General features: G+C 47.0%; 1 protein-coding gene across 1 annotated transcript in view; it reads right to left on the reverse strand.

Annotated features, from left to right (window-relative positions):
* SRGAP3 (SLIT-ROBO Rho GTPase activating protein 3) overlaps positions 1 to 27,340 on the reverse strand; it is a 245,430-nt gene that overhangs the window by 120,983 nt on the left and 97,107 nt on the right. The window contains exon 2 of the mRNA XM_004443413.3: positions 10,339 to 10,531. Coding sequence (XP_004443470.2) covers positions 10,339 to 10,531 — 193 coding nt within the window. The remainder of the gene's footprint in view (positions 1 to 10,338; positions 10,532 to 27,340) is intronic.

Raw genomic sequence — 27,340 nt, forward strand, 5'->3', positions numbered from 1 at the left:
AGGGGAAAGACCACACCCATTGGGTCACCTGCAGCAGGGTCTGCTCAGCCATGCCAGGGTGCTACGGAGTCAAAGGCTGGGGTTCAAATACCAGTTCTGCCCTTCACCAGCTGGGTGAACTTGAGAAGTTAGTTAAATCTTTTCTTGCCTTACCTGTAAAATGGGGTTGATAACACCAACCTTACAGTGGTGCTTTATTTATTACTATTTACAATAATCTCTTTTTTTTGGAGGAAGATTGGCCCTGCACTAACATCTGTTGCCAATCTTCCTCTTTTTTCTCTTTTTCAAAGCCCCAGTACGTAGTTGTGTATCACAGTTGTAGAGCTGTAGTTCTTCTACGTGGGATGCCACCTCAGCATGGCTTGATGAGTGGTGAGTAGGTCCGCGCCCAGGATCCGAACCAGCGAACCCCGGGCTGCTGAAGTAGAATGTGTGAACTTAACTGCTACGCCACCAGGCCGGCCCCTATAATAATCTTTTACAATACATTTGTAATGTGCTCTTGGTACCAGAACGAAAGTCTCTGCCTTCTTAGGCAATGCCTGGCCAATCTTATCTTCTTTTTACCTGTAAGCCCCTTTGCCTTGGTTGATCCACCTGTAAAATGGATGCACCATGTGCTGTGTGCTAGGAAGAGGAAGAAGCGCTAGGAAGAGGAAGGGACCTGACCCATGGCTCCTCTGGCAAGTTCTTTCACCGACTGGCTGTGGGTCCTAAGCCAGGGCTCTGCTGGCTGGCCTTCAGGTCCCTTGCCTGTCAGGTGGAGATGATGACACCTTCCCTGACTCCCTCCAGCCCCACAAGGATTCTTGGGAAGATTTAAGCAGCTAAAGGCTGGGGCAGCACTTTGCAAAGTGTAAAGTAATATAATCTTCGAAGTTCATTATTATCCTATTTGCCTAATGGAATCAAGGCAAAACTAAACCCCGGCATATTGCTGCTTGTTAAAATCTCCTTTATTACAACGTCTATTTTTCATTTTTAGAATAAAATTTAAATGATATGTATATATGTATATCAAGCATATCATACATAAATAAGTCACGTCCTGGTTAATACTTTAGAAATTGCTGATTATAGTCTCTGAGGATTCCAGGAAACCTGGCATGGGATCTTGGGAAGAGCCAGAAGGAAAAACTGGAAGGAGAAAAAGGGGCTGAGGCTATCATAGAGACCACTCTTTAGGTTGAGCCTCCTGCCTTAAAATCCCTCCCAACAACGAAAACAGGAAGGTGCAGGATGGAGAGGGCAGTGATGAAAGATGTTCACTCTCCAGGAGGAGCTGGAAGAGGCCCCTGGGGTGTCTTATGTTGGCTTCAGGATCTGTGCCATCCCTGCAGACCACCATACTTCATACTTCCCTGTTGATTGCCTTTTTTTACTTAAATGAATTTTTTAAAATTATTTTATTGAGGTCATATTGGTTTATAGCATTGTTTAAATTTCAAGTGTACATTATTATATTTTAGCTTCTGTATAGACTGCATCGTGTTCACCACCAATAGTCTAGTTTTTACCCATCACCATATGTATGTGCCCCTTTACCCCTTTCGCCCTCCTCCCACCCCCTTCCCCTCTGATAAGCACCAATTGGTTCTCCTTATCCATGTGTGTGTTTGTTTATCTCCCACATATGAGTGGAATTTATTTATTTACAGAAGATTTCCCTAGCCTTAGTTAAAAAAAAATATTTAAAACACCAGCATCACTTGCCATAATAGAAGGTAACTGAAAAAGTAAGTTCAAGAAAAACCAAACAGTATCATTCAATCCTCGGCAGATGCTTATGCCCTAGGTCTGCTATCTCTGTGTTAAAAGGGAGATTAGAGAGGCATCAGCCACACACTAGTATCAAACTGAGATTTTCCCCTCGAGGCAACCACAAAGACTGAAAGAGAATTGCAAAGATAATTCAATATTTATGGTTCATGTGCTGTCAGTGATCCCTCCCTCATTTTGAGGAACACTGATCTGGTCTGACCATCCATCACGTTACAGAAATGTGCCCCTAAAATACCCGTCCTTTGCATACACACCTCCCCAGACTGGGGACTCACACCTCCCAAGGCAGCCCTTTCCTTGCTGGACAGCTCTGGCTACTGGAATGTTCTTAAGGTTGAGTAGAGGTCTGCTTCTCTGCAAATGCTATTCTTGGACCTCACTTCTCTCCTTCTGCAGCCACATAAAATAAGTCTATCTCCTTCATGTATTTGAAGAAAGCATTTGGTAGTATCTTGTCTTTTCAATTATTCACTCAAAAAACTTCTATAGAGCTTCTATTATGTATCAGAGAGAGAGATAAAAAAAGAGAGAGAGAGGGAGAGAGTGAGAGAGAAATGGCCCCTTGCCTTCAGGCAGCTGGCAGACTGCAGTGGGAGAACCAGACGTATGAGCTGGATCATTCCTTGATAAACTGACCCAAGCCCCATGAGAGCAACACACACGTCACTGTGGGAGGCCAGGGGAGGAGCAGCTAACTGTGGGCCTGGGATCAACAGCAAGGGCTTTGCAGAGGAGGTGAACCCTGAGCTGGCCCTGGTGGGATGAGCAGGAGCTGACCAGCAGGAGAGGATGGAACCCCTGATGCCCGCACAAGGAGGGTATGGTCTGGACTGATGGGTGACTCTCAGGAAACATTAAACCAGCCCCGAGAGGTGAGGGATGTACCCAAAGTCACGAAGCTAGAGGCAGTTTTGCACTGTGGAGCCAGTTAAACCAAGATGACGATCTTAGCTTTGCCACCTACCTACTCTAGCTGTGTTCCTCTAGACAAATTAATTTCTCAAAACCTCAAAGTTTACAACTAGGAAGATGGAGATCGTACCTGCCTCAAAGGTCACAATGTTTACCATGAAAGTTAAATGAGATGATGCATGTCAAGTATCCAGCAGAGTGCTTGGCACGCAGTAATGTGGATGTGGGAGTGTCTGAAAGATTCAACGACCCGCACAGCACAGACACGGCGTGATCAGGAAGGATCCGGCTGGCACACTGTACTGAGAGAATGTCAGCTCTGGAAAGTATTACTGGAAAGCCATTCCCGGTGTGACACCAGTCACAGTAACGGTAGCAGCTGTGAATGGAGACAGTAGCCCCCCTGCAGGACCTTCCCATTATCCCCCCTCGTTCCGAGCAAACCTTTTCTTTCTGAATCCTTTGCACATTTATGGGCTCAATTTACCTGCTACAAAAGTGCTTCTCTGCTTGGGATTCACCTGGAAGGTGAAGTCTAAACTACAGCATCTTTTTAGGAAAATGTTACATCTGTGAGAAAAAAAAAGTCTGTGACGCTTTATCCACAAAAAGAAGCCCTTTCTTGGCAATCAAGCCAGTTACTCACTGGAATCCTCCCTCCCACCTGCTCTGTGAGGCTGAGAGATGCTCCAAACCTCTTTGCATAGACTATTAACCAGTATTCATAAACTAGTCAAGCACCTCCCAGCTCTTTCCACATTCTAACTTCCCCCATTTTAAACCTGTTTGAATAGAATTCCCTGTGGCTTTTTTCACAGCTGTCCAAATAGCAGCAACCAACACTTAACCTTCTGGGGAGAACGTTTTCACCACGTGCCCCCCTGCAAGGTCAGGGGTATCAAAAACGGAGGGAGTCGGAATGGAGGGCTCTGTCACCTCACATACAGAGCACTCTGCCTGCTGTGCTAATATTCCAGAAGGGAATCGGCATTTGTCCAGAACAGAGTTTTTTTTTTTTTGTGAGGGAGATTAGCCCTGAGCTAACATCCTTGCTAATCCTCTTTTTGCTGAGGAAGACCGGCTCTGAGCTAACATCTATTGCCAATCCTCCTCCTTTTTTTTTTTTTTTTCCTTCCCCAAAGCCCCAGTAGATAGTTGTATGTCATAGTTGCACATCCTTCTAGTTGCTATACGTGGGATGCGGCCTCAGCATGGCCGGAGAAGCAGTGCCGTGGTGCACGCCCGGGATCCAAACCCAGGCCGCCAGTAGCAGTGCGCGTGCACTTAACCACTAAGCCACCGGGCTGGCCCCAGAACAGAGCTTTTAAACTGGGTCCCAAGGAGTGCTAGTTTGGGAAAATATTAATAAATATTATAGGGGAGAAAGAATTCTGTGTCAAATAGCTTTCAGAAAGAAGTCAACAGGCTTATTTACTGCAAAATGTCCCAGAGCCTCCCATATCCTGATGTGAGTCGGGAATCTCTAAGGGGGGGTACGGAGCGGGCAGTCATTCCCAACTCAAGTCATTCTCTCTCTCTCTCTAACTCAACATCTCAAAGCACTGGTTTTTCAGAAAATACTTCTCTAGAGGAAGAAAAAGCCTTAGTCCCAGGAATCTCTGGCTTCCTGGAACCGCCCAACTTGTCTGGAGGACATCCACCTACCCCAAGAGGCAGGTTTTAAGCCCCCTGTGTGTCACCCTCTGCCCACGCTCCTGCCCAGGAAGGGCTCCCAGCTCCAGGCCTTCGGAAGGACAGCCACGCTCAGGTCAGGCCTGGCTGGGAAAGGGCAGTGGATTATGGATTTTATGCTAGGCGAGAGGAGGGGTCTGGAAAGCCAGTGGGGCCTGAAATTGAGTTGTAAACAATTTATCATCTAGAAAATCATTCTGGGTGACTCTTAAATATGACAGGTCATCAGAATTCCCCTGGAGGGCTTGTTAAAACACAGACTGCTTCTCACTCAGTAGGCATGGGCGGCAGCCCCAGGTTATGCATTTCTGACAAGTCCCCATGTGATGCCCGTGCTGCTGGTGGGGACCGCACTTTGTAAACTAGAGCTCAAGCCTCCTGTGGTCCCAACTGCCCCGTCAGGGAGAGCATTGTAAAGTCCACACTCTGTCCTCTCAGCAACAATGTGCCAGGTGCCAGGCACAGGAGTGGGCGGCCCTTCACCCAAATGGCCTCCCCAATCTCCTAGGGCAACCAGTCCGCTTCCCTACCTCCCACCACCCCCATCCCAGAGCAACTCTAATTACCATTTGACTTGCATTCACTCACTCAATAAACATTTAGTGAGTGCCAACCATATACCAAACCTGGTGCCAGGTGCTAGCAACCCCAGGTCAACAGCCACCCTCTCTGCCATCTCAGAGCTCGTAGCCCAGTCGTCAAAAGGGGGACAGACAAGAAAACAGGCGATTACAACACAAGGTGACAGCTTTTGCCTCATTCCCTCCTCAAATCCTTCCATCTCAAGTCAGAAACAGGAGACATCCTTGATTTCTCAACTCTACCTCTGAAAGATCTCCCAGCATCTGTCCACTCCTCAACTGCTCTGCTGTCACCCAGGCCATCATCACCACCTGCCTGGAGAGCAAATTTCCACCCACCCTGCTGGTCTCCTCAGCTCCACTCTTGCCCCCTCCAACCAGGATGATCTTTTAAAAATAGAAATCAGATCATGCTATTCCCTACTTACAATGCCTCAGTGGCTTCCCACTCTGCCCTCAACAGTTCCAGCCCCACTGGTCTCTCTTCCCCTCACACTGTCCCCAAGGCTGCTCCTCAGGTCTCAGTTTAAATGCCACTTCCTCCAGAAGCCTTCTCTGACTGCCATTCTAGTTCACTGTGGAGGATTCAAGAGGGCTGCAAATCCTTTGACAGTGCTCCAATGAGAAGATGGCTTTATTTCCTGTCCCCTTGCAGCTGAGCTAGGGCTGAGAGGGTGATGCCATGCCAGCTCCAGGCCTGGCCTTCCCCATGGCTCTTTTAGAGCCCTGAGCTTCCATGTCTGAAGTCCAACACTTGGTTGACGCACCAGGTAGAGAGGCCTTGACACCACACGGAGAGGGAGGTAGTCCAGCTGAGCCCAGCCTTCCAGCCATCCCCACTGAAGCACCAGGCACGGGTGGGGAAGCCACCTCGGACCCTCCAGCCCAAACTAGCCACCAGCTGAATATAGCAGTGATCCCAGTTGATGCCACATACAGCAGAAAAATCGCCCAGCTGAGCCCTGTCCAAATTCCCGACCCATGAAATCATGAGATACATCAAATTTGGGGTATTGCTGTTACACAGAAGAGATAACCAGAACACTTTGCGTTATATTTGTTTCCATCCTGGCAATCATTTGATGACATTTTGCCTTTCTTTTATTTGTTTTTTTATATTTGATTCTTCATTTCTCTCCTCCACTAGATGGTAAATCCCACCACGGCAGGAACCAAGTCTATCTTGTTCACCACTGTGAACCAGGGCCTGGCCCAGGGTTGGCGCTCAATAAATACTGGCAGAAGAAGCAAATCAACAGGTACAGAACATTGGGGCACATGGAAGAAGCACCAGGTCAGACTCAAGGAAGCTTTCCAGAGGAAGTGACATCTAAACACTGAGGCCTGAAGAGCAAGCACATGGCAGGCTCCAAAGAGCACAGCCACAAGGGTTGGGTGCCTGCCCCAACCACACCAACTCCAGGCAGGTCCCAAGCCATGTGCTTGTCTCTCAAGAGGAGGGACTGGATCTGAGAGCAGGGACTGCGTCTCATTAATCCTTGTGTCTTCAGCACGAAGCATAGTCCACGAAAATAAGAGGTCCTCAACACACGCACTTAAAATAAATAAATGACCCACATGGCTTCTCGGAGAGAGAAGCCCGAGCTGGAGGTCAGGCACCCTGGGTTTTCTCACTCAGCAGCTCACTGTGTGTCCTTTGTAAAATAAGCCACTCAACTTGTCTGAGGCTCAGTCGGCTTAAGATAAAACCACTGCCTCCCTCTCTACGTCCCTGGGTTATCATCAGGATTACAAGAGAGCAAAGATGTCAGAGTGCTTTGATAAAGGTGTTAGAATAAAAATCTGTGATGGTAGAAAAGAAACATAAGATGATATTGTCCTCTAAATGTTCAGCTCGCCCCAGATAAGCCCTCAGGGCCATCATCTGAGCCTCTTTGAATTGTGGGCCACGTGGAACTCAGCCCAGGTGAGTCGAGCCCTGGCCACAGCACCTCCTGGGCAGCTGGAAATTTTCCAGGTGGCTAGGGAACAGCTGGGGCCTTAGAGAGATGTGGCCCATGAAGCAAAACGAGGAGCACTGGACTTAGAGTCAAGAGACGAGTTCCTGATACGGACTGAATGTCTGTGTCCCCCCAAAAGTCATATGTTGAAACCCTACCCCCAATGCGATGGTATTAGGAGGTGGGGCCTCTGGCAGGTAATTAGGATTAGAGGAGGTCAGGAGGGTGGAGCCCTCATGAATGGGATTAGTGCCCTTTGCAGAGTCACAAAGAGAGCTTGTCTCCTCTTTCTGCTCTCCACCCTGTGAGAATCAGCAAAGTGCAAACTGCAAGCATTTGCAGAACTCGACTGTGCTGGCACTCTGAGCTCCGACTTCCAGCTTCCAGAACTGTGAGAAATAGATTTGTTTATAGGCCACCCAGTCTATGGTACTTTGTTATAGCAGCCCAAATGGACTAAGACAGTTCCCATCCCAGTTCTGCCACTAATTTGCCGTGATATCTTGGGCAAATCCATTCTCTCCCTGAACCAAATTTCTCAGCCAGAGTGGACTTTATAGGCCAAATAAGTCCCCTCCCTCCCTCTCTTCCTCCCTTCTCCCCTGCTCATTCAAACACCAGGCTCTGCCCAGCACTAGGCCCACTGCGGTAGGAATAAAACGACAAGACCTGGGCCCTGCCCTCAAGACCCTGAGAGGCTAGCTGGCACACATATGAACACTCTCAAATGAGGTATTTGTAAGACAGCAGGAAAAGCCTTCTCCGGACAGCCCGGAAGAAGGACCCAGAGCACAGCACAGACCCTGTGCACTGAGCTCCAAAGAAGAAGCTGCCAGGGGTCAGCGGTGGTTGGCCTTGGGTCAAAGGGCAAGTCCAGACATCGCCTAGAGACTCTCGCTTCCAAAAGCCATTGGGGGCTCTGCTGATGCATTAGCATTGCGCAGAGGGCCTGCTCCAGCTGCACTGGCCTGGGCCCACACCCTAATTAGACTTGCATAGTGTGTCAAGCAGCCTGTTTGGCCCAACTGCCAGCTGGGGCTCCTGTTCTGTCTGGTAGCCTTGGTTAATGAACCCATGAGGGGATGACCGAGCTCATTACAGGCGATGCAGGGGAACAGGAGACTCCTGCCTGTGCTCCCCCAGTGCCCCGCCCTTCCCTGTCTCCCCATCTTCACACTGAGAATGAGAAAGGAGCTGATTCCAAACCGAGAGGAAGGAGAGGGGCCGGAGCGGAGGCTGCAGCTGACCACACAGCCCTGGGTGGCTCCCATGACAGCTCAGCCAGAGACGTGGGTCTCCGTGCATGCGTCTGCGTCTGTGGTTTCAGGGGAGTGTTTGGATTCCAGGGCTGCTCTCAGGCTGCACCCAGGCCCTTTCTTATCTCAGGCCGATGAGGCAGAATGAGGGTGAAGGGTCAAATCTGTCTCTTTCCGATGATTGGTCCACAGACATGTTTGCACAAGGAGCTTTCTCAGAGCTGTACTGTCCTCGTCTTTAAGATTAGGTAGTGACACCCACATGGCACAAAGGAAGTGCTCAGTTAACAGGCTCAGTAAATGATCACTGCTGTTGTTCTTATTAAGACAGGTGAGAAAAGGCACCAAAATGTGAGCAGTGGTTGCTTCTGAGTGGCGGGTGGGACTACGATTTTTTTTTCTCCTACTCTTCTGTATTTTATAAACTGTACACATGAACATTTTACTTTAATCATTTGAAAAAAATAACAAATTTTATCCAAAAAAATATATCATAAAAATGAGATTATGTATGTGAAAGAGCCTAGACAGTGCCTGGAAGTTATTAATCGAAGCTTCCTCCTGCAGTGAAAGTTTGAATCAACGACATTGGGTAGGAAAACAAGCAGGGTATTTGCAAAGGTGTAATACATTTTTGCCCTTTAATAAAGCAATTTCTTATCCCCAAATGTCAAGAGAAGAAAGCACAAATGTGAGTGTGCTGTGGCACAGACTAGGGGAGATGTTTAAGGGAGTTTAAAGGAAGAGAGCTCCCTGGCCAGAGTGGAATGCAAAATTATAGAGTAAGGTGGAAGCAAACCAAGCGTCCGTCGATGGATGAATGGATAAACAAGATGTGGTCTATCCACACAATGGAATATTATTCAGCCATGAAAAGGAAGGAAATCCAGTCACATGCAACAACATGGATGAATCCTGAGGACATTATGCTAAGTGAAATAAGCCAGTCACAAAAGAATAAATACTGTATGATTCCATTCATGTGAGGTCCCTAGAGTAGTTCACTCATAGAGGCAAGAAGCAGACTGGTGGTTGCCAGGGGCTGGGAATGGGGACTTAGTGTATAATGGCTACAGAGTCAGTTGGAGAAGATGAAAAAAGTTCCAGAGATGGTGGTGATGGTTGCACAACAATGTGAATGTACTTGATGCCACTGAACTGTACACTTAAAAGTGGTTAAGACGGTAAATTTTATGTTATGCGTATTTTACCACAATTTAAAAATAGTTAGAAAAAAAGAGATGGGACCCAGTGGAAGGAGGAGCAGATCAGGCGGGTTGAATCAAGTCTCCGGTCTCCTCAAGACTGAGGGCTGTTCGCTGGAGAGATGACCCAGGAGAGGGGAGTGTCCGGGGAGCAGGGTAGAGGGAGAGACAGCCGCAGAGTGGCGCCCACCCCAGGTGAATGCAGTCCTGGTGAGGTTGCTGCCTCCTCCCTGCACTTAGCCGGCTGGCCCCATGAGCTCTGAGCGCAGGTGTTGTAGCTGGAGGACTCAGCCCGCCGTGTCTGTGCCCGAGCGGACAGAGCCTCCACAACTCAGGGCTGGGATATGAGAAATCAGCACACGGAGGGTTTGTGCCTGGTAATAAGTAAATGAGGTAGGGAAAGAGCCCAGGGACTCGTCCTCCAGGGGAGGAAGGAAGAGGAATGCTTCGAGCATCTGTTCCCTGGAGAAGAAACTCTGAGGTCATCATGCTGAAGGAATTCAGAAGTAGGCTGGCTGACCCCCAGATAAAAGAGAAGATACTATGTCCATAAAACAAAAATAGAATGCCAAAAAATACATGAGGATGCCCTGAGAGGAGGCAGGGTGTCACCTTGGCCCAAATAGAGGCTCGTGCAGTGCCTGCTGCTCGGTAGAATAGTAATGACAGCAACAACAATCTACTGAGCACTTACTGTCTGTGACAAGCACTTTTCTTTGGTTGCTCGTTTATTCCCTACAGCATCCTTATGCATAGGAACAATTTCTGTCTTCACTTTACACTTAGGAAGATCGAGGCTTGGAGGTGTGAGTCTCCTGCATACCCAGGGCCTTACAGGCACACCATCTGCCTGCAGTGAGTCCTCTCCTCCTTGCTGCTTTGCTGCCCACTGCCCGCCCACCCCAGTGCTGCCTCCCATCGCCCCAGAGCCCTGGCCCCTTCTCACTTGAACTGGTGCTCCCGGGAGCTGCGGATCTTGGAGGAGAAGCGCTCGGCCAGTTTCTCCAGGCTGCGGGAGTACTCAAGCTCGATCTCAGCCTTCCGGCGGAAGAACTCTTGGAGGTCCTGCAGCAGCTGCAGCCGGGACTCGGATTGCTGCTCTAGGCATTTGAACTGCTCCACCAGCTGCGTGCGGATCTCTGCGGGCAGAGGCAAGGAGCAAGGCGTTAGGCTGGCGGTGGGAACAGCAGTGGGACACATGCAGCTGACCCAGTGCCTCCAGCAGCTCTGCAATTCCAGCAGCCCCTCCCCACTCCCACCACCGGGAGCCTCCCCAGGCATTGGCAGGACAATTTGGCACATGCTAGTTTTCGCCACAAAGTCTAACCCAGTGTTTCCCAAAGCTGAATCATTACATGTCACCACCATGATTTCTGCCATATCCACATGCCACCGGTATTATTATTTCTTCCATATGATCTAGTAAATTGGCTCACTTTTCTTACCGAAATGAACTTACCTAAAATGAACAGTTTTATGTCACTACAATAAGGGGAGAACGAGGACCACTTGCCATCCTGGTACACAGAAAACTAATTCAAGAAAAACAAAAATTTTGTAAAATTCTATCTAGAGACTATTGCTTACCAAAGGCCCTAAGCCTCAGCTGCTCGCTTTTTGTCAACAGGAAAATGGGAGCGTGAGCGGTATTAAAGAAAGACTTTCTCCAGATGTAGTTGGGACTGAGAGGGGGCTGAGAAGGGGATGCCATTTGTGCTTGGGTTTCAGTGTTATTTAAGGCCACGCCTGTGTTCCACTTTGAATTACCTTGAGCTTCATGCATAAACATCTCAGGTACCCCGAGAGGAATGTTGCTCACACTTCAGGAAATACTGACTGAGCAAACCAGGTCTGTCCAACCAGGCCAAAAGTTCAAGAGCTGTGGGTTGGAGATAAAACATAGCCAAATTCCAAGGACCACAGCCAACCTCATCTTCAAGCCCATAGTGTTGTCACTGCTGCCATCCCCATGCATTAACTCCTTCTTGGCCATCCCACAATCTGCTCAACAGACGAGTCTCCCCAAAGCACTCTGCTCGCACCAGCTCCCTGCTCAAAACACCCCACAGCTGTTCTCTGTCTGAGTATTAAGCCCAACTCCTTAGCACGGAATTCAAGGTCATCCACCACCCAGCCCCAAACTTACCTTCTCAGGATTTACCCCCAGTGGACTCCCCACACCATTCAAACCAGTCCTTGAAATGTTCAATCCCATGTGCATAAATGGGCCCCTCTCTGGAATGGCGGCCAGTGCCATCTTAGCATCCTTCAGAGAAGTGCCCTTCAAAGGGGGCAGCCTAACCCCGGGGGACATGAAGACCTCCCCAGGGATACTCAGGCAGGAAGAGTGATAAGGGAATCAGCTTGAGAGCCTGTCTCTATTCCCACTCTTCCCTGCTCTGCCTGAGAACGCGCCTCAGCCTAGGTGGCACGAGTGCTCCTTTCCCCCCTCCCTCGCCACAACACTTCTTCTCCCTCTTCGCAGGAGAAAGACCGACTTCTCTTCACCCAGGATCTGACGATGGTGCAGCGCCCCAAAGGGTCAAGATATCTGGGTGCCAGAAAACATGGACAATTTAGAATTTTGGTGTTAACAAATCTTCATTTGGGACCATAAACTCTTGCTACTCAGAATGTGGTCTGTGCACCAGCAGCATCAGCATTGTCAGCAGGCTTATTAGAAATGCAGAATCTCAGGCCCCAACCCAGACCTTCTCAATCAGAATCTGCATTTTAGTAAGATAGCTGGACGGTCCTTACGCCCCTTACAGTACGAAAAGACTGCCATCAACCACCCCATCCATCTCATTATGAGAAGCATTTCCCCCACTATCTTACTTTTTACATTAGGTAATTATTTATCAAATGTGTAAAATATTGATGTTATTTTGATGAATTGTGTATGCGATCACTGTAATGATAAATCAACCCAAAAGAAAGATACTTAGAGTTTTATGGTCAAAGGAAACTTTTAAATGTCCATTTCAATTTACATATATTTTGGGTAAAAAGAAGTATGATAATCAATAAAAAAGCTTCAAGCATAAAAATATATTAAGACAAAAATCTGTGAAAGAAGTAGAAAGGAATTATGAGTTCAAGAAGGTAAAGAACAACGTAAAATTTCTGACTTAGGTAGGTAATTTTTGGTGGATGGCGATGGATACCAATGTGTTACAGTATTTATCCTACGACCCGGCAATTCCACTCATGAATACGTACCCAAAAGAAATCAGTGTTTGTGTCCACCAAAAAATAGATATAAAAATACTCATAGTAGCTTTATAGCCAAATATTAGAAACAACCCAAAATGTCTATTAAGAGTAGACAAGATTTTTTAAAATGTGAGGTATTTATTCAATGGAATACTATACAACAATGAACAAGATGAACTACTGCTACCTGCAGTGATGTGGCTGAATCTCACAGATCTTATGTTGACTGAAAGAAGCCAGAACAAATGAGTTCATGCAAAAATAGTTTATGGTGATAGAGGTCAGAGAAATGGTCACCTTTGTGGAGTGAGGCACAAAGGTACCATCCGGAATGCTGGAAATATACCACACCTCCATCTGGGAAGTAGGTACACTGGTAAAAATGAATTGAGCTGCGCACTTAAGATCTGTGCATTCTACTGTATATACATGCCTGATCCTTCAATAAAAAGGCAAAATAAAAAATTGCTATGTTAGTTTCCATTTGATACATTTAAGAGAATAGTGTAATTTTATACTACAAGGTCAATATTTACAATATGGCAGAAATTATATCCTCTGTAACTACTTAAACTTATAGTGAAACATTTCAGATGTCAAGTTAAAATGTATGAGGCAAAAGAGATTTTTTTTCCCCAAAAGTTCATTTAGAGGGTAGGCAAGCAAAAAAGTTTTAAAACCACTGCTTTAGAGCCCCCGTCAGGCACAGCTCCTCCAGGAGGTCCTGGACTGCTCGGCCTGCGGGACCTCCTCTGAACTCCCGTGGGACTCACAGCTCGTCTCAGACCTCCCGCCTCGTGCTGTTTTTTCAGTTCTTTCAGGTATGCGTGTCACATCTGCCTTAGCTCCTCAACTGAAATTTAAGCCATAAGGGCGGATTCTCCCAGCACATGTAGGTCATCGGGATATCAATATCCATACAGCAAATCACCATTTATCTTTACCAAGGGCTCTTACCCCAGGCTGTTAACTGTGGTGACTAGGGGAGTCTCACCTGACACAAACACACACACAGAAACAGGTACCACACACACCCCACATACAAACACCACACACACACACACCATGACACACATACCCCACACACTCATACATACACACTACACACACTCACACACCACACATCCTCACACATACACACCATACCACACATACGACACACACACACACCTATACCACACATATACACACACACACACTACACACACACCACACCTATACCACACATACACACACTCACACACACACCACACACACCACACCTATACCACACACACTCACACACACCACACACCACACACCACACACATACAAGACATGGATATTATTATCTATCATTAAGATGACGAAAGCAAGGCTCTGTGTAAACCAAGATCAGGGGCTTGTCCAAGGTCACATCTTGTTCTATGAACTGTACCACACCACACAGGGACACCTGTGACACGGCCTACTCATTGAACTGGATTGAGATGCCGTCACTCCCACAAGTGCAAGCCCTGCCATATCAACACAGAGTCATAAAAATGCTTTCCAAATATTTTTCAAATTACTTTTACTCCATCCACTACTGGGGACTCATAATAATCTTTTTGTGTGTGTGTGTGTGTGAGGAAGATCAGCCCTGAGCTAACATCCGTGCTAATTCTCCTCCTTTTGCTGAGGAAGACCGGCTCTGAGCTAACATCTATTGCCAATCCTCCTCCTTTTTTCCCCCAAAGCCCCAGTAGATAGTTGTATGTCATAGTTCCACATCCTTCTAGTTGCTGTATGTGGGAAGCGGCCTCAGCATGGCCGGAGAAGTGGTGTGTGCCCGGATTCGAACCCTGGCCACCAGTAGCGGAGCGCGCGCACTTAACCGCTAAGCCACAGGGCAGGCCCCATAATAATCTTAATAACAGTCACGAGTACTTCCAGAGCACATCATCTGTTCCAGGCCTGTTGCTGAGCCTTGACATGGTTATCTCACACGATCTGTGCAGCATCCCCTATAAGGCGGTGCTAAGAGTGTTCCGCCACTCTTTCCCCATAGACAAGGAAGTGGAGGCCCAGAGGTAAGTGGCCTCTGGTAGTAACAGCTGGTATGTGGCAATGAAGCCAGGAATCAAGCCCAGATCTCTCAGTTGGGAGCAATGACCCTCCCGACACCTCACTAGACTGAGGCCATATTATTTTTTAAAAAGACCTTAATCCATCTGTATTCAACTTCTTGTATCCTTTTTGTAACAAGATGGTGGTCTAAAGAGATATTATTTATCAGAAATGCTGCAGCCACTGCCTTCCTCCATTACAGGGCATAAGCAGGAGCCAATGTTCCCATGTTTTAGAGGAAAAGCTCACAAATCACACACTGATGACAGGAGACGATTTGGAAGGAGCAGAGAAACCTCCCCCAGTTCACTTAACCAGCCGGAGCCTCCAGGCTGGTGGTGCATGGAGCCCTCCAGCAGCTTGGACAGCTCAGAGGCAAGTCTTTCTAGCAGGAAACAGCCCTGGCAGGAGCACAGAGTGCAGCCTGCCTGGCTCTGGAACCCTGAGGGGATCTGATTACCCATCTCATTATTTCTAACTCCCATCCAAGTTGCTCCTCCTTGGAGCCGGCACAGATTTGGTTTTTCTCCTTGAAGATTTCAAAGGGAGAGAAAAAAAATAAAAGAAAACAGAATTGCTCCCAAGGCCCAGATTTCATTTAGTAGACGTTCCCCCAAGGGGGCGGTTCCAGTCACAGCACAGCATCGAGTGGCAGAAAAATTTAAAAGGGAATGGGGCAGGGAGGATAAGGAGTTTGGAAAGTGGGAGAAGGCTTTGATCTCAGAACCTTAGCGCTGAACACAACCTCCCTGATGGCCTAGTGCAGCCTCCTGGTTTGACATACAGAGGCAGGAGGGCGCGAGAATGGGCAGAATTCATTCTGCCGCCCAGGCCTCCTGAAGCACAGCTCTCCCTGTGTCACTCTCCTGATAAAGTTCTCCGTGGCTCCCCACTGCTTACAGGATCAAGGTCAAACTCCTCTGACATTCAAAGCCGAAGAATCTACAGTTTGCCTACCCAGCCCCCATAACGTCCCTGTTTACTCTCCAAGCAACAGTCTCACCCAAGACCAATGCCACCGCCCGTGGCAATACCCAGGGCGACTGGCCATAGGAGAGAACAGTTTCCTCACATTCTGAATCACTCTGCTTACAACCACAACTTCAAAAGCAGGGGGAGCAGGGAGATTCTTCAGATCCAAGGTAATTAGGAATTCTATTTTTAAAAAATTAATAGACTATTTTTAGAGCAGTTTTAGGTTTACAGAAAAATTAACCAGAAACTACACAGAGTTTCCATATACTCCCTCTCCCTCCCCTGCATGGATTCCCCTATTATTAACCTCTTGCACTGGTGTGGTACATTTATTACAATTGATGGACAATACTGATATTATTATTAACTAAAGTCCATAGTTTACATTAGGGTTCACTCTTGACAAATGCAAAATGTCATGTAGCCATCATGATAGTATCAGAGTACTTCCACTGCCCTAAAAATCCCCCGTGTATCCTTCCCTCCTTCCTCTCCCCAACTCTTGTCAACTACTCATCTTTTTACTATCTCTATCGTTTTGCCTTTTCCAGAATGTCATATAGTTGGAATCATACATTATGTAGGCTTTTTAAACTGGCTTCTTTTACTTGGCAATATGCAATTAAAGTTCTTCCACGTCTTTTCATGGCTTGATAGCTCATTTCTTTTTATTGCTGAATAATATTCCACTATCTGGAATAATATTCACAGTTTCTTTATTCATTCACCTATTGAAGGACATGTTGGTTGCTTCCAATTTTTGGCAATTATGAATATTTTGTGCAAGCTTTTGTGTGAACATAAGTTTTCAACTCATTTGGATAAATACCTTTTTATTAATTAATAGACTATATTTAAGAGCAGTTTTGGGTTTACAGAAAGAAAGGAATTCTACTTCTAGATGGGAAATACAAGAATTTTTTAAATTAGTACAAAATTCAAAAGGTAGAAAGGCTATAAAGAGAAAAGCCTCTCTCCCACCCCTGTCCACCAGCCACCTAATCCCCTTCTGGCAAGGCAACCAAATTACCAGGTTCATTTGCATCCTTCCAGAAATAATGACATATTTCAAATATATTATTTCCCTTGTTTTTATACATATTATAGCATATCATTCACAGTGTTCTGTACCTTACCTTTTTCTTTAAAGAATACATTGAGGAGATGAGCTCATATCATTTTATTTATTTATTTATTTTTTTGTGTGAGGAAGATCAGCCCTGAGCTAACATCCATGCTAATCCTCCTCTTTTTGCTGAGGAAGACTGGCTCTGAGCTAACATCTATTGCCAATCCTCCTCCTTTTTTTTTCCCCCCAAAGCCCCAGTAGATAGTTGTATGTCATAGTTGCACATCCTTCTAGTTGCTGTATGTGGGATGCGGCCTCAGCAAGGCCGGAGAAGCGGTGCGTCAGTGCGCGCCCGGGATCCGAACCCAGGCCGCCAGTAGCAGAGCGCGCACACTCAACCGCTAAGCCACGGGGCCGGCCCGAGCCCATATCATTTTATAAAGAACTTCCTCATTCCTTTTTAAAGCACTGTAGAATCGACTGTAAAATTTTTCGGCCAGTACCCTTTGCTGGATATTTAGGTTGTTTATAAACTTTTACTATCAACAACGCTGGAATGAATAACCATACACAAGCTTCATTTTGCACATGTGCAGGAACATCATCTGTGTGATGAATTCTTCCAGAGGAAGTGCCAGATCAAAAGGCATTTGCATTAGTATTTTGAGATTGTTAACCCACCCTCCCTTGAAACTGAACCAATTTATACTCCCACCAGAAATTTATGAGAGGGTCATGGGGGCTATTTAAAATGCAGACATGTTTCAAAATAACCTTGGGTGGGGGGGTGGGGAGTGGTAGGGTTATAGGTAAGAAATAAGATTGACCTTGAGTTGATTGTTGAAGTTTGGTTGTAGTAATGGATATGGGGAACAGGTTTGTTATACTAGTCTCTCTACTTTTGTAATGTTTGAAACCTTCCATAATAAAAAAAGAGAAAAAAGAAAGGCAGACAAAGTCTGCCTTTGAGAAACTTGATACAAAGCTTGCGGCTCTAGTTAACAGGTCTGACCTATTAGGTATGCCAATAACTTGTCCCCAGAGGCCTCTGCCCCCAGCCTGCAGATGGCTCTCCTGGGATAGAGAGCGGAGCCGTGGGGCCAGAGTAAGGCTCTAAGAGCAATTTTAAGTGTGGCTTCTCAGGCACCACCCAATTCTAATCCTTGGACCCTGTCCTGAGAACGAGATCACTTTTCTGACACATCCTGGGATGGTGAGGCCCCACTTGCACAGTCTGTATTCGTCCTGAAAATCAAAATCAAGTGAGTCTTGGCCCCTCTGCTCCACAGAGGCAGCTGGTATACCCTCCCCAGTATCAAGTTTCAGGAGCCACCAGGAGAACGAACTGTATGACTCAGCTGACAGTGCCTCATCACGTTTATGCACAATCACGCCTGATTGTCACCTCATCCTAGGATGCTGGTACTACTATCATTCCTATTTTATAGGATTTGCCCAGGGACACCCAGAAAGTGGCAGAGCTAGGGCTCCAACCCAGAGTAAGGGGAAGACAGGCATCAAGATTACCGGTCTCCAGGTCAGGGTGCTTTCCCTGGGGGTCCCAAGCGCCTCCCCTTTCAGGGATCCTGTCCCGCTCCACCTCCTGTCTCTACCCCGCACTCCATCTGTCATCTTGGTCCATTCTCACTGGTCCCCGCTGTCATCTTATCCACCCCAGTGCATCCTGACCTTGACCTCAAGCCCTCCTGTGGTGGAGGAAAACATCGGCTTGGTAGCGCGATGTAGCAGGCTCTGGGTTTCCCTGCCCTGGGGGGTTCAAATCTTGGCCCTGCCACATGTTCAGCAGACGAACTTGGACGCGTTTCCTCATTTCTCTGGGACTCAGTTTCCTCTGTAAATCGGGATGATAATAACCCACCTCGTATTGTTATTGTAAGGATAGTAAGTGATAATGCAAGAAAGCTCTTAGTACAGTGCTTCATCTATGTTAGCACTGCACTGTCCAACACAGTGGTCACTAGCTCCATGTGGCCATTTAAATTTGATTAAAATAAAAAATTCATTCCTCAGTCCCACCTGCCACATTTCAAACGCTCAAAAGCACATGTGACTAGTGGCTACTGTATTGGACAGCGCAGAATATTTCCATCACTGCAGAAGCTTCCATTGGATGGCACTGTATTAGAGGCTTAATAAAAGTTAGCTATGGTTATCATTTATTATTACTGCTTTCCATGCCCATTTCTCATCTCCTCAAATGGAAAATAAGGTCCTGAAAGGCAGGGATGACACCCATGTTATTACTCAGAATTCGTGCACAACCCCTCCAACAAGAGCAGTGTAATCGGGTCTATGAGGCCCTCAGAATAGCATGATGATGGAGACTGACTCTCACTGCCGCCAGCCCAACGCCCAGCATTCTGAAGCGGTCCACTGCCGTCCTTCTCCAGCCTTAGGAGAGGCAGTGTGGCAAAGCAGATAGACCCCGCAGAGCCTGCACTCCAGCTGCTGTCACCAGGTGGAATACTGTCTCTGCCAGAAAGCATGGTGAGGTCTTGGGCAGACAAGTCAAATTCTCAGAGCTATTTTCCCATCTGTAAAAGGCAGGTAACTATGCTTATCCTGCAGGGATGCTGCAAGGATCAGACTAGAAATAATGCATGTAATGTATGCCGGGCACCTAGGAGACCCTTGGCAAACAGCCTCCACGGAGAGGTGGCATAGCACAGCAGGAAGGGTACCCATTCACAGGCTTTGAGGACAGCCAGCCTAGGCTCCCAACCTGGTTTTCTCCACTTTGTAGAAATCGCTTCGGCTCTCTGAGTCTGTTTTCTCATTTGTAAAACGGGGATTAATAATATCTTCCCGTGGGTCTGTCAAAAGAGAGAAGGTACGCATATGAAGCGCCTGGCATGGTGCCTGGTGCGTGACAGGTAAGTAATAAATGGCAGGAATGAGCCATCACTGCTGCTGTAGCCACGCAGAGTGAGCATGGGGCTCACCGGGCACTGAGCGAGGCGTTTCCCACGCCCATGTCGCGCCCTCGACCACAACCCCGCAGGAAGAGTTGTATTACTCCCCACCACCCTCCCGCCTCTCGGCGCTGGGTTTCCTCCTCCCTCCCCGCCCTCCCCGCAAGCCTGGGCCCACGTTCCATTGTTTCTCTGGGTCCTGCACAAAAGGCTCCGGCGGCCCCGGAGGCCCCGGTGCAGGCTCCGTATCCCCGCCCCTTCTCCCAGCCTCCTGTAGGTGAAGAAGCTGCCTGTCGTGCGGGCCCCGCGGCCCCCGAGGGCGCCCGGGATCCCCGCCGCGCGGAGGGTACCAGCTGCCCAGACTGACGCAACCCCCGCGCGCCGTTTCCCCGGCAACCTCGGCTGGGCCGCCGGGCCACCGCCCCGCCCTGCGCGCCCCATGGGGCCGGCCTTCCCCGCGACTGGGAGCGAGCCCCTGGGTGCGTCCTCTCTGCGGACGCCAGCCGGCTCCTGGCACCCTGTATTGTTTCCCTGATTTGACCAATGACATCAGCCCGTCGTTTATTAACCTTGACCAAGCCCCTTCGCATCCTTCATGGCTTCTGATCATAGAAGAGGGTGGTAGGGAGGGGGTGGGTATCATACCATTTTACAGATGAGGAAATTGAGGCCCAAAGGACCTACCTGAATCACAGGATTTAAACCCAGGCTGGCCTGACCCTTCCAAGTGCTGCCCCAGTCTAGCTCTGCTCCCCACCCATCAGAGGGAATCAAGCCCCAATGGGACTGTTTCTCAAATCTTATCATTGCCTCAACCCTGATAAATGGGCCGCTGGCTGATGCAGTGCCAAGAGCTGAGTCTAGGGTCAAACCTGCTGAGTTCAGAGCCTGGCCTTGAAGCTTGCTGGGTGTGTGACCTTCAGCAAGTCAGTTAACCTCTCTGGGCCTTGGCTTTCCCACCTGTAAAATGGAAGGAATATCAGCAGACAATTACGGCACTGAGCGCTTCCCACAAATTGTCTCCTTGTCAAACAAAGCAAGGAATATTATGCTACAGCCTTAGGAGGAGGTAGCTACTACTGTTATCCCGTTTTGCAGAGAAAGAGACTGAGGCACAGAGAGGTGAAGTGATTTGCCTAATTTTTCCTAAACATTAAGGAGTCTTTGGCTCCAAATCTGGTACCACTTGCCAGAAATGTTCCATGAGCGCTTACCATATGTAGTCTACCGAGTCAGCCAAGTTTTTACACGCCATCTTTAGCCATCTCACAATTACTCAGAGTGGCAAAGGCCAGGCTTAGCACAGATAATCAAAGCACATCAACTCTGGAGGCTTCCTTGAAGCAAATTATATCTGCTTCCAGCTTTTGGTGCTGGGTGGGCGGGGGGGGGACCCCATGCTGGGAAAGAGCTGGGTGAAATGATTGGCGTTTCCCCCTCCTCTTCTCACCACCAGTCCTCCCTCAGAAAGGAAGCACAGTATATGGGCTAGTGTTTTGAAAAAAATAAGAGTTATTTAATAGTGGTGATGATGATGCTATCTGTCAACCAGGAAAATCTTCCTCTAAGGAAGAGGAAATGATTTGGTACCAAACACACTAGGGAATTAGCATTGGATATACATTCGTGGTTTAAGAGAAGGGAGACTGGAGATTCCCACCTCCCACTGTTTTCTGAAAGCAGAGACCCAGTTCTGTAGCCCCTGAGCACCCCTACCTGGATTGCTAAACCAGTTTCCTTGAGCAGAAGTTGAAAGCAGAGTGGGTGGGAGAGACGGTTTCGCCATAGCATCTGTGCCGTGTCCGTGTCAGAATAACAGCCACTCCCTCTCATGAAGAAGTCAGGCAGAAGTTGCCTCCCTGCCTTCCAGAAGTTCAGAGAAACGCAAAGTACGGTCAGAATAAGGCCACACCTCCTCCTGCTAGAAGCTCCAAGTTACAGTGGGCAGTGATCAATTTCAGCATGAGATTAATATTCACGGCTTTGCTGCTCAATGGTCCTTGAAGGATCAGATGCGTTTAAATGGGAAGAAGTCAGGATTCATTAATGCTGAATTTCCAGCTGTGTCCTCTGACTAAAGATGCTTCTCTTTATGTTTTCAATCCTACCCTGCTCCCAGAACTCAGAAATCAGAGACCTGGGGGCCTGGACACATCTAAGTTTTTCCCAAACTTCAGAGCCATTTTCACAATGTGTGCTCTCTAAAAACCATCCATCCTATATTTATTTAACATATTTCTTTAAATCACCTCGCTTTTCACATGGGATACTTTATAGTGCTGCCATAACTGGAAAAACCTGAATCGGGGTGGCCCCGTGGCTTAGCGGTTAAGTGCGCGCGCTCCGCTACTGGCGGCCCGGGTTCCGATCCGGGGCGCACACCGACGCACCGATTCTCTGGCCATGCTGAGGCCACGTCCCACATACAGCAACTAGAAGGATGGGCAACTATGACATACAACTATCTACTGGGGCTTTGGGAAAAAAAAGGAGGAGGATTGGCAATAGATGTTAGCTCAGAGCCGGTCTTCCTCAGCAAAAAAAGAGGAGGATTAGCACGGATGTTAGCTCAGGGCTGATCTTCCTCACAAAAAAAAAAAAAAAAACTGAATCACTCTCCATTAATGGAAAGTAACCATATAAATAAATACAATGATCACAAAATAATGTTATTAAATTCTACCTAGATTCTGTAGCCTGAGATCTGCTTTCTTTTTGATAAAAGGAGTTTGGCAAGTATTAAAGGAAGTGTTGAAGACACGCTAGCACCCAACGGTGATTTTTCTCCTTAAGAACGGTTGAAGGAAGATTAAAAAGGAAATGACTATTTCTGTGAGTCAATGCTATTTAGTTCTGTCTCTGTGAACCACCTGAAATTATCCTATATATACACCATCAGTTGATGCTTGTCCCTCACTTCAGCAAACAATAATTGGCCCAACTCCTTAATCACAAAAGGGGAACCTGAGGAACAGAGAGCCTTACCCCAGCATGGTATGAGAAACTGGGTCTCCCAGCTGCTTGGCCAGTGCTCAGCTCTCTGACTACAGTTCTTCATATACAAGTCCTTTCTGCTCTGTTGTGACAAAAGGCAGCTATTACAGTGCCAGATATTTTAAAATATATATATATATATTTTTTTAGAATATTTCTTTTATCACATCTTCCTTTTTTTTTTTTGTTTTTTGTTTTGCAGGGAAAGATTTGCCCTGAGCTAACATCTGTTGCCAATCTTCCTCGTTTCTTTTTCTTCCTCCCCAAAGCCCCCAGTGCATGGTTGTATATCCTAGTTGTAAGTCCTTCTAGTTCTTTTATATAAGCCACTGCCACAGCATGACAACTGACGCACGGGTGGTGTGGTTCCGCGACTGGGAAACAAACTTGGGCTGCCCAAGTGGTGAGGGCACCAAACATTAACCATCAAGGCTGGCTCTAAATATATATATATATTGTGTGTGTGTGTGTGAGGAAGATCAGCCCTGTGCTAACATCTGCCAATCCTCCTCCTTTTGCTGAGGAAGACCGGCCCTGGGCTAACATCTGTGCCCATCTTCCTCCACTTTATATGGGATGCTGCCACAGCATGGCTTGCCAAGTGGCGCGTCAGTGTGCGCCTGGGATCCGAACTGGCGAACCCTGGGCCGCCGCAGTGGAGCACGCGCACTTAACCACTTGCACCACCAGGCCGGCCCCTAAATATTTTTAAATGAATAAACTAACCAGTCAAATTTAATGATGCATGTGGTAGGCTGAATAATGACCCCCAAAAGATATTCCGCTCCTAATCCCTGGAACCTGTGAATGTTACCTTAGTTGGCAGAAAAGGACTACGCGGATGTGATTAAGTGAAGGATCCTGAGATGAGATTATCCTGGATTATCTGGGTGGACCCTAAATGGAATCACAAGTGTCCTTATAGGAAAAAGGAAGGAGATGGGCACAGACAGAAGAGAAGAAGGCGATGAGGCCACAGAGGCAGAGATTGGCGGGACGCAGCCACAAGCCAGGGAATGCCGGCAGCCACCAGAAGCTGGAAGAGGCAAGGAACGGATTCTCCCCAGAGCCTCTGGAAGGAGCAAGTGGGGCCCTGCCAACATCTTAACTTTGGCCTGGTAAAACTGACTTCAGACTTGTAGCTTCTAGAACTGTGAGAGAATTAATGTGTGTTGTTTTAAGTCACCAGGATTGTGGTAATTTGTTAGAGCAGCCATAGGAAACTAACACAATGTACATTACATCACTTAAAAGCTCTAAAAAATTATAGAATATGATCTAGCAGTGAATGATATAGAAAGTCAGACAACCAGAAGAGCGAGGGACTGTGGAGTGCTGGAGAGTCCACTGAGGCCTCGTGAAGGAGGAGAGCTGAGGCAGGACTTCTAGGATCCGGACTAGCAGAGAGAAGGAGCAGGGCATTCTATTGTACACACCCACAGTGTTTACTGATTGCCTACCAAGTCTGTGTGAGAGGACAAGAGAAGCTGAGATGGAAAAGTGTGTATAATAGGATCCCTGCCCTCAAGAAACTCCCAGTGTATGGGAAGGATAAGGCATACCTTGGTGAAAAAATAATTAGCAGTATGAAATGGAATAATTCCCCTTCTAGGATCAGAGGCATACACAAAAAATGTATGTGCAGGGATTGATCACTGCATTGTACATAAAAGTGAAAACTTGGTCACAACATAACATAATCCAGCAACAGGAGATTGCTTAAATATCCTGGCACAACTATGCAATAAACTCCTATGCAGCTTAAAAATCATGTTGTATAATAGTTAATGACCTCAGAAAATGTCCATAATATATATAGTTAAATGACAAAAGTGGGTTACAAAAATAGGATGTATGGTTTAGTCCTCCTAAAATGTGATTATAGCATTTATACACAGAGAAAAGACTGAAGAGTGTACACCAAAAATGTTAATTGTGGTTATCTCTAGGTGGTGGGATTACAGATTGATTCATTTCTTCAGTAAATATTTACTGAGCACTACATGCTAAGTAAGCCCCCCACGGCTTGGCACACTTTCATAATTTTTAAAAAATTAAATTTTTTAAAATACTCAATATCAGTTGGCCCTGGGAAGGGCATGGTTGGGTCTAGTAGGGTAGCATCTCCACTAGGGGTGACAGCTTCAAATATCCCCAGGGGTTAGATAGTTAACAAAATGTGATTAGAGACCTGGTGTAAAACAATGCAGAGAACACGGATCTGACCAAATATACTCAAATTCACTCTTTAATGTTAATGCTGTATCTGCTAAACAAAAACAACTGTAAACCTCCAGCCTATGACTCTGGAAAACCTTTCCAGCTAATGTCACTTTAGCTAGTGCCAGCCCTGCTGGATTCAAACCCAGAGCATGGCGGCCCCCACTCTGCCACAGCTGTCCCCACCTTGACCCCATTAACTAGTGCTGAAATGACCAGCCTAGGCAAGAGCAGCTAATCTTCCTTGAGAAGGTGCCTCTGGCCATGTGTGCATTCACCTGACAGTAATAGGAGGCAGGATGAATTTCCTTGACCTTCTGATGGGAACGCCACATGGAGGAATATCCAAGGCCACAGCGAAGTCCAAATATTTTATGCACATTGCAGCTACTGCCTCGGCTAAGGCCTGCCACGGGGCGGAAAGGCACCATGTCAGGTGGAGTGATTTATGTTCCTGAAAGCCACGTGAGTTATTGCCCATTACTTCATCCTGGCAACTCTGCAAGTTCTTGCCAATTTATTTCTGGAAAGAAGAGAAGGAGAAACAAGAAGGATCTGATTTCGGGCCCGTGTGCATGTGTGTGTGTGTTTTCTTTTTAACCTTTGTAAAACTCTGCAAAGATTTTCAAAGGGAATCTGTCCATTCCATAACAGGGGCAGAGTTAAATTTTTGAAGAGGTCAGCACACGGGGCCTGGTGATTTGAAGGAATTTCATTTTTACTATGCATGTCAAGCAAGCCCTAGAATCGCCGCTATCAATTCTTGTTGTCGATCAGTGAACCTTCAAGAGAAACTCTTCAGGAGACCCTCCACGCCTTTGAGGATAGACAAAGTGCAGCAAGACATAAGAAAAGCAATCCAGATAAGTCCCTTCTCAAATGCTGAGTCCAGCAAACTTTTAGGAAAAGCCTCAGAAAAAATACAAAATCATTATAGTTGTCTAATGGCTTAATAATGGGTTACAAGCCTGAGTGCTGATACTGTTGGCATATGTATGTGCTGTGGTGTGGTAAGGCTATTTCACATTCAAACATGGACTTGAAAAAATAAGTTCTGGGTTAGTTCCAGCTCTGCCTCAAGACATTCACCTCATCCATAAACGGATTAATGATACCTACCTCCGAACTGTGGTACAATCAAATTAGGAAATAAATACATACATGAAAGAGTTTTGTAAACAGGAAAATGTTATACAAACGGGTGTGATTCTTCTTCATGGTATGATTATAACTACTTTATAGAAGTCCATTACCTGCAAATTAGTACCAAATGTTGCTGGCATGTCCACTCACTGGAATAGGGACACAAGATCAACCAAAGGGGAAAGGGTGGCAGCTGCCTTAGCGGATGCATCTCCCAGTGTTGTGGTGAAGTTCAGCGGGCAGGCTGGAATCCAGTCATTCACACTGGGGCTCAGAGCCAGCACTTACTACCCCAATATAAATCTATGTGTCCTTTTAACACAATGTGGAGCTCTCTGCCAAGCTCATATGTCATGTCTTGGGTCCTGTTACCAAAGAGGAAAAACACCTCATGTTCATCAGCTTGCCACGTGGCAGCAGAGAGTAGTGGGTTCTTTCTGCTCCCTGCTCAGGCAATAATTCTTCATGAGACTTTGGGCAAATAGCTTCACTACTCTAGGTCAGTCGGTCAATGGATTGCTTTTGTGGCCCTACTATGAACCAAGCTCTGGGCCTCAAATTCTGCAGAAAGTGAGGTCATTGGATTAAGGTCTGTTTCAGCATTAAGAGTTTATTGGATGTCGATCAAGTCGGCAGTTTCTTAGTTTTACACACCTCTGTGCCCCGTTTGGGCATAAATCAGGTTATATGCTCAATAGTCCCAAAAGAATCACCTCCCTGCCAAGATGCCCACCACCTGCACTGATCGAGAGGAGATGAGCTCCATCCCCAATCCTTCCCTTCCTCTTCCCTTGGCCTCTAGTCATTTCTCCCTAGCACTGACGGGAGTTGCCCGGTGCAGCCTGCTCTGGCAAGAACACAACAATAACAGATTCTGACTTCCGAAGCACTGCCTGTTCCCTTCTCTTCAACTCACTTACATTCTCCTTCCTGAACGAAGGAGGCTGCTGTGGGTCGGCAAAGGGGGAAATGAAGGGATAAAATGCCATCTAATTTTGCATTCCAATTTCCAGGACCAAGCCTTTTGGATCTTGAATGTACTTTGTGGTAGGAAACATAAAATATCAACAAGGAATATGGCAGAGACACAAATGCCAGTGACGCTGACTCCTTTTCAGTGTCTGTCTTTGAGAGGTTGACGAGTACTGGGCAAAACCACGGTCATTACAAGGCTCTGAGTCCACCGCTCCCCGTAGAAAGGTACATAATGGATCTACAAGCACCTGACAGCGAGGGTGGCGGTGTGGCCCCAGTCCTACTTTTGGAAATTCTAGGGACCTTAGTGATCATAAAAGCCAGCATTTCCTCCC

Source organism: Ceratotherium simum, chromosome 5 (assembly GCF_057802395.1).
Source record: "Ceratotherium simum simum isolate JZ-2026a chromosome 5, ASM5780239v1, whole genome shotgun sequence".
Lineage (NCBI taxonomy): Eukaryota > Metazoa > Chordata > Mammalia > Perissodactyla > Rhinocerotidae > Ceratotherium > Ceratotherium simum.